The following is a 5,404-nucleotide window of genomic DNA, read 5'->3' on the forward strand; positions in this document are numbered from 1 at the left end:
GGCATACAGACAGACAGACAGACAGACAGACAGACAGACAGACAGACAGACAGACAGACAGACAGGCAGACAGGCAGGCAGACAGACAGACAGGCAGACAGGCAGACAGGGGTGTCTCCGTGGTGGGGAGTCAGTCGGAGACTCAGAGGCGTGATCTTTAATCAGGCCCAGTGAGCCCAGTGAGTGAACATGTCTGACTGCTCTCCGATAACTGATACCTTTCCTAATGTTCCCTTAAGGGCTTTTAACACTCACTCTGTGCTCTCTCTCTCTCTTCTTCTCTCTCTCTTTCTCTCTCTGTATTTCAGCAGAAGTACCTAGCTGCCATTCTGTCTACCTACGGCAAGATGGCTACCTGGCTCACGCAAACAGGACTGAAGGTAGTGCTATACTCATGATGGTGTGTTACCTGGATAGTGTTGCTACCCAGTAGATGGGTGTGATACTGACTACGGTACGTTTTTTCTTCCTCCCTCTCTCTCTCTCTCTCCCTCTCTCTCTCCCTCTCTCTCTCTCTCTCTCTCTCTCTCTCTCAGGCTGCATGTTTGATAAAGTCGTGAGACACTTCTATGATGATACGTGCGTGGTCCCTGAAAAGGTGGAGGGTAAGTCTAACCGGAAGCGCACACACACGCTCAACAGCTTCCTCCATTCGTGGCCTGTTTGAGTGCGATGCGCTCATCTCCGTTCCTCCTGCGGTACGGTAGGGAACATCAAGCAGGAGTCGGGCCTGTACCGCGAGGGACCCACCTACCAGCGCAGAGGGTCTCTGCAGCTCTGGCAGTTCCTAGTGGCGCTCCTGGACGACCCCTCAAACGCCCACTTCATCGCGTGGACCGGCCGTGGAATGGAGTTCAAGCTCATCGAGCCAGAGGAGGTGAGGGACCATCACGAGGTCAACTGTCGACAGTCACAAAGTCAACTGTCACTAAGTTAAAAAGTATTAGTGCAATGCAGCATACTTTCGTACAATAGGCGATTCTTTTTAATAATTTCATGTGGAACGGCAGTGAATCCTGCACTTCAGGCGGTCAGAAGAATCTTCTTGGACACGTTCTAGAGCGTGCACGCAGGCCGAGCCATTTTTTTTTTTCCTTTCGCCACGCGACTACAAGTATGTCATCCCATCGAATGAAACCGGCCATCGGTTGGCAGAGTCGGGCCTTACTAAATATTTCAATGAACCCGTCCCTAAAAATATAAGCCCTGTTGACGTTTCGGCCCTTTTGAAATGGGAACAGGTCTGGGTCTGTGTGCCATCCTCACCTCCTAGAGACGGCTCAGTCAGTTCATGGTCTGTTCAGGGAGGGCGGGGGGAGACGGGGTGGCGGGGTGGGGTGGGGGGGTTAGCTGCCTGGCATCGGTCCATGTGGCCCAACGGCCAGCTGCAGCGAACAGGGGGGCCCATTCATGCTATCAGGTGACCAAACGAACGCAGTGGCTTTTTGGGGGAGGGGGAGGGGGGGGGGGTGCTGGGGGGGGTAGACGGCTGTTAGCTCATGCCTTTGGCCCGGGCAGGTGTAACATGTGAATGAGCATGAGGGACATGAGATGAGATGCAGTGTTAGAGAGAGAGAGAGAGAGAGAGAGAGAGAGAGAGAGAGAGAAAGAGAGAGAGAGAGAGAGAGAGAAAGCGAGAGAGAGAGAGAGAGAGAAAGTGAGAGAGAGATGGGGGTATAGAGGATGGTATTAAAGGCTGGGTGGCCTGGTAGACAGGTGCTGTAACATCTGCTGCCTCCTCCACCGGGTGTGAACACTTCCCTGATCGGGGGTGTGGAGTCTGGATGCCCTCTAATTGCTGTTATTATGAAATATGGAATAGTAAGCGTTGTTTAACATTTCAGCTACGTCATGGCACTTTCACGGGGAAGTTGTATAATCACGTGCATGTGTGTGTGTGTGTGTGTGTGTGTGTGTGTGTGTGTGTGTGTGTGTGTGATTCATGTGACATTTCCATGATATTGTAATTATTGCCATTATTCTGTCACTGGTGCAGTGCTTGTCACGGGGGCCCGTGCCTATTGGGCACACCAGCCTGTGTCCGTATAACTTATAAAACATTCCTTATAAAGGCTATTGCTATGCATTATTACATTTTCTTAAAGCTACAATAACTATTTTTTTCCCCCATTTTGCCAAAACTAATTAAAACCACCTGATATCAGACATACATTTGACTAATCTCTGTTAACTCGCAAGTTAGCTAATATTAGCTACTGTAGCTGACATTACACTCGTTTAACGCTCACCAAAACCTTGTAAAGCCGATCCCACATGCCAGCTCTCCTTTCGCACTCCTGCAGCTCTCAACATGGCCAGACTAATTGTGATTTTCACCTCTTTTAATGATTTTAAACTCATTCTGGAATAACTGCTTCACATCTTACGACAAACTGCGACTTTCTTGACTTGCAAAATTATGGCACAATTCAATTCAAATTACAGTAGGACCCCACTCATCCGAACTTCAGAGATCCGAACCTCCCGGTCTACCGGACAGGCTTAAAAAACTTTGCGTTTGTTTTTTTGCCTGATATCTGGTTACTGGTGGGATTTTCATTACAGTACTGTAGGCCTACTTGCATTTAAATCGGTCATAATAAACATGATGTAGGCTACTGTATCCTACTGTGAATAAAAACAGAACTGTATGTAGACTTACATGTTGCCTGTAAGCTGTAGCCTACTGTCACGTTTAATTTCTTTGTTACTTTAATGTCGAGCACAAAACGCAAACGAGTTCTGCGCGAGAGCTGCATTCCTTGGTAGCAAGAAAGCGTGTCAGCAACCTGAAGCAGAGGAGCATCGAGTCATTTTTCATTCCCAGTTAATGGACTTCAGGAACACAGACGTGTTGTAAGCATGTAGATTAGCCTACTAGGCCTATTTGTTAAATAATAGCCTACAGCCTATAGCCGTTAGCCTACATCGGTTGTTTTAGAGACTTTCCTTTAGGCTGCAATAGCCTAAGACACGACAACCTGTCTGTCATTTCATTTATTTATTTATTTATTGATTATCATTTGCTCTAATTGTTCTAATGTTGGGTTGTTTTTAGGCTATACCATTTTGTTCTGCGAATACAGTAGTCTATCGATGCAGCGTAAGCCTCATTTGAGAACTAAGTAGGCTACTGTATTTGATCAAAGCATGCACTCAAGTGGAAATTTGTTTATTTTGTTCTAGGCTACTGTAGGCCTATTATAGGCTAGGCTGTATGAGTTTAGTTGGCTATTTGATTGCAATTTTGATGCATTTTCACAAGTAATTAAGGGTATTTATCGGTGTATTATGAGTCTATATGAAACAAGTACCACTTATTGAATTTGGTGCATTTTAACATATGTTTCAGTCATCCGGACATTTCAGAGATACGAACGACCTTCGGTCCCGTTGGGTTCGGATATACCTACTGTATATGTTTATCGCCGTTGACTAGCGTTTTTTTCCGAAATAAGGTCCCATGAGGCCATCCTGCTTCTGCTTAGACAACTAGCAAGCTATCTGTTTATTATTGTAGCCAGCTAGCTCGCTAGCGAACTTGGTCTATTGTCTTAGGAAGGTGACCCAAATAGTAACGTTACTACGACGGCGTTAGCTTTAAGCTTTTAGCTATCTACACACCTTGTAAACATGGAAAGTTGTTAACATTGATAAGCTGCATAATAAAGCATAAGCTAGCATTAGCTTGACCGTTAGTCACTGTGCAAGGCATTCAAAGATGGCTGCCCATTCCAAGATGGCTGTCCATTCAATGAGCAGGTCAGTCACATCCGGTACCCACACCGGCCCTCACAGACAGCTGGTTAGCTTTGTTAGCTGACCACAAGCACAATTTGTAATTGCTTTCTCGAGAGCTGCTCTGGATCTTAGCATCTGTTTTCGAAATGGGCCGAAACGGGGCAGATTTTTTCCAGCTTTCTCGAGAGCCGTCGATCCAAACAACTTCACACATGACACATGCGTGTCCTCGGGTCCTGAGCAATACACCTGCCGAAGTTTAACTTCATACGGTGCCCGGTTGTCGATCAAATCGAGATAGAGACGTGCATGCACGCAGACACGCCTACTTCCTGGCTTTATTAGGGAGATTAAACACAGCCCTCTGCCTGTGTGTGTGTGTGTTTGTTCCATCCATTCATGTCACTAAAGGTGGCACGTCGCTGGGGGATCCAGAAGAACCGACCAGCCATGAACTACGACAAACTCAGCCGATCGCTACGCTACTACTACGAGAAGGGGATCATGCAGAAGGTAAAGGACCTGAGCTGTACCCTCAACACCCACCATCCCTCTGTCTGTACCCCTGTCTGTGTCCTTCTGTGTCCGTATCTTTGTCCGTGTCCTTCTTTGGCTGTCCCTCATTATCTTTCTGTCTGTGTTCTTCAGTGCCTGTGTCTCTCTTTATCCTTCTGTCTACATCATTCTGTCTGTAACCTTCTATGTCCTTCTGTATCTGTGTCCTTCTGTGACTGTCTGTGTCTGTTACCTTCTGTGTTTTGTATCTGTGCCCTTCTGTAACTGTCTGTGTATTTTACCTTCTGTCTTTAACCTTACTGTATGTGTCCTTCTGGATCTCTGTCCTTCTGTAACTGTCTGTGTCTGTATCAGTCTGTGTCTGTACCCTCTCTCTCTCTCTCTCTCTCTCTCTCTCTCTCTCTCTCTCTCTCTGTACCCAGGCTGTGACCAACCCCCTCCATACTCAAACCTGTGTGTTCTCCTGTCTCTCTAGGTGGCGGGGGAGAGATACGTCTACAAGTTCGTGTGCGACCCCGAGGCGCTGTTCTCCATGGCGTTCCCCGACAACCAGCGACCGGTTCTGAAGACGGACATGGAGCGCCAGATCAATGAGGAGGACACGGTGCCGCTGTCGCACTTCGACGAGAACATGGCCTACGTGCAGGAGGGGCCCTACTGCACCCCACACCCCTACAGCGAGAGCTACGTTTATTAACATCAGCTCAGACCACCCCCCCCCCCCAACCCAACCCAACCCCCCCACCCTCATCTTACTCCCACCACCCCACCCTGATCAGAACCCCAATAACTCACAGTGCCACCAGAGTGGCAATAAGAGACAAGACTCGTCTTCAAGTACACCCCCCCCCTCCTTTTCGCATTCAAGTACTACAGGATGGAGCGTGCACTTTATGGACAGGGATTGACAATGAGTGAACCTGTGAGGGGGTTAGCTACGGTACGTGCTTTGATTATTCCAGATGTTTCTGTTTCCATTCCGGGGGGGGGGGGTTTTGGGGATCTTTTCTCCTTGCGCATGCCACGTTCTCCTGAAATGGGACTCAAAGGCCAACAGGCGTGTACTGTCTGGACATATTCATAGACGGGGCCATTTCTCTGGACATGCAGAAAGAAGTCGTGCTGATCCTCTCAAGACTCAACTCTT

At 47.9% G+C, this 5,404-nt stretch overlaps 1 protein-coding gene across 4 annotated transcripts in view; it reads left to right on the forward strand.

The window, feature by feature from the left end:
- The window catches only part of etv1 (ETS variant transcription factor 1), a gene marked incomplete at both ends in the record, with an annotated part of 20,774 nt that extends 15,820 nt beyond the window's left edge, over positions 1-4,954 (forward strand). For all 4 annotated transcript variants that reach the window (XM_084444420.1, XM_084444421.1, XM_084444423.1 and 1 more), the window contains 5 exons: positions 312-380; positions 537-605; positions 708-877; positions 4,153-4,254; positions 4,733-4,954. In XM_084444420.1, coding sequence (XP_084300546.1) covers positions 312-380; positions 537-605; positions 708-877; positions 4,153-4,254; positions 4,733-4,954 — 632 coding nt within the window. The remainder of the gene's footprint in view (positions 1-311; positions 381-536; positions 606-707; positions 878-4,152; positions 4,255-4,732) is intronic.
- Positions 4,955-5,404: the final 450 nt, after the last annotated feature.

This window comes from Borostomias antarcticus (assembly GCF_949987555.1).
Source record: "Borostomias antarcticus genome assembly, chromosome: 10".
Lineage (NCBI taxonomy): Eukaryota > Metazoa > Chordata > Actinopteri > Stomiiformes > Stomiidae > Borostomias > Borostomias antarcticus.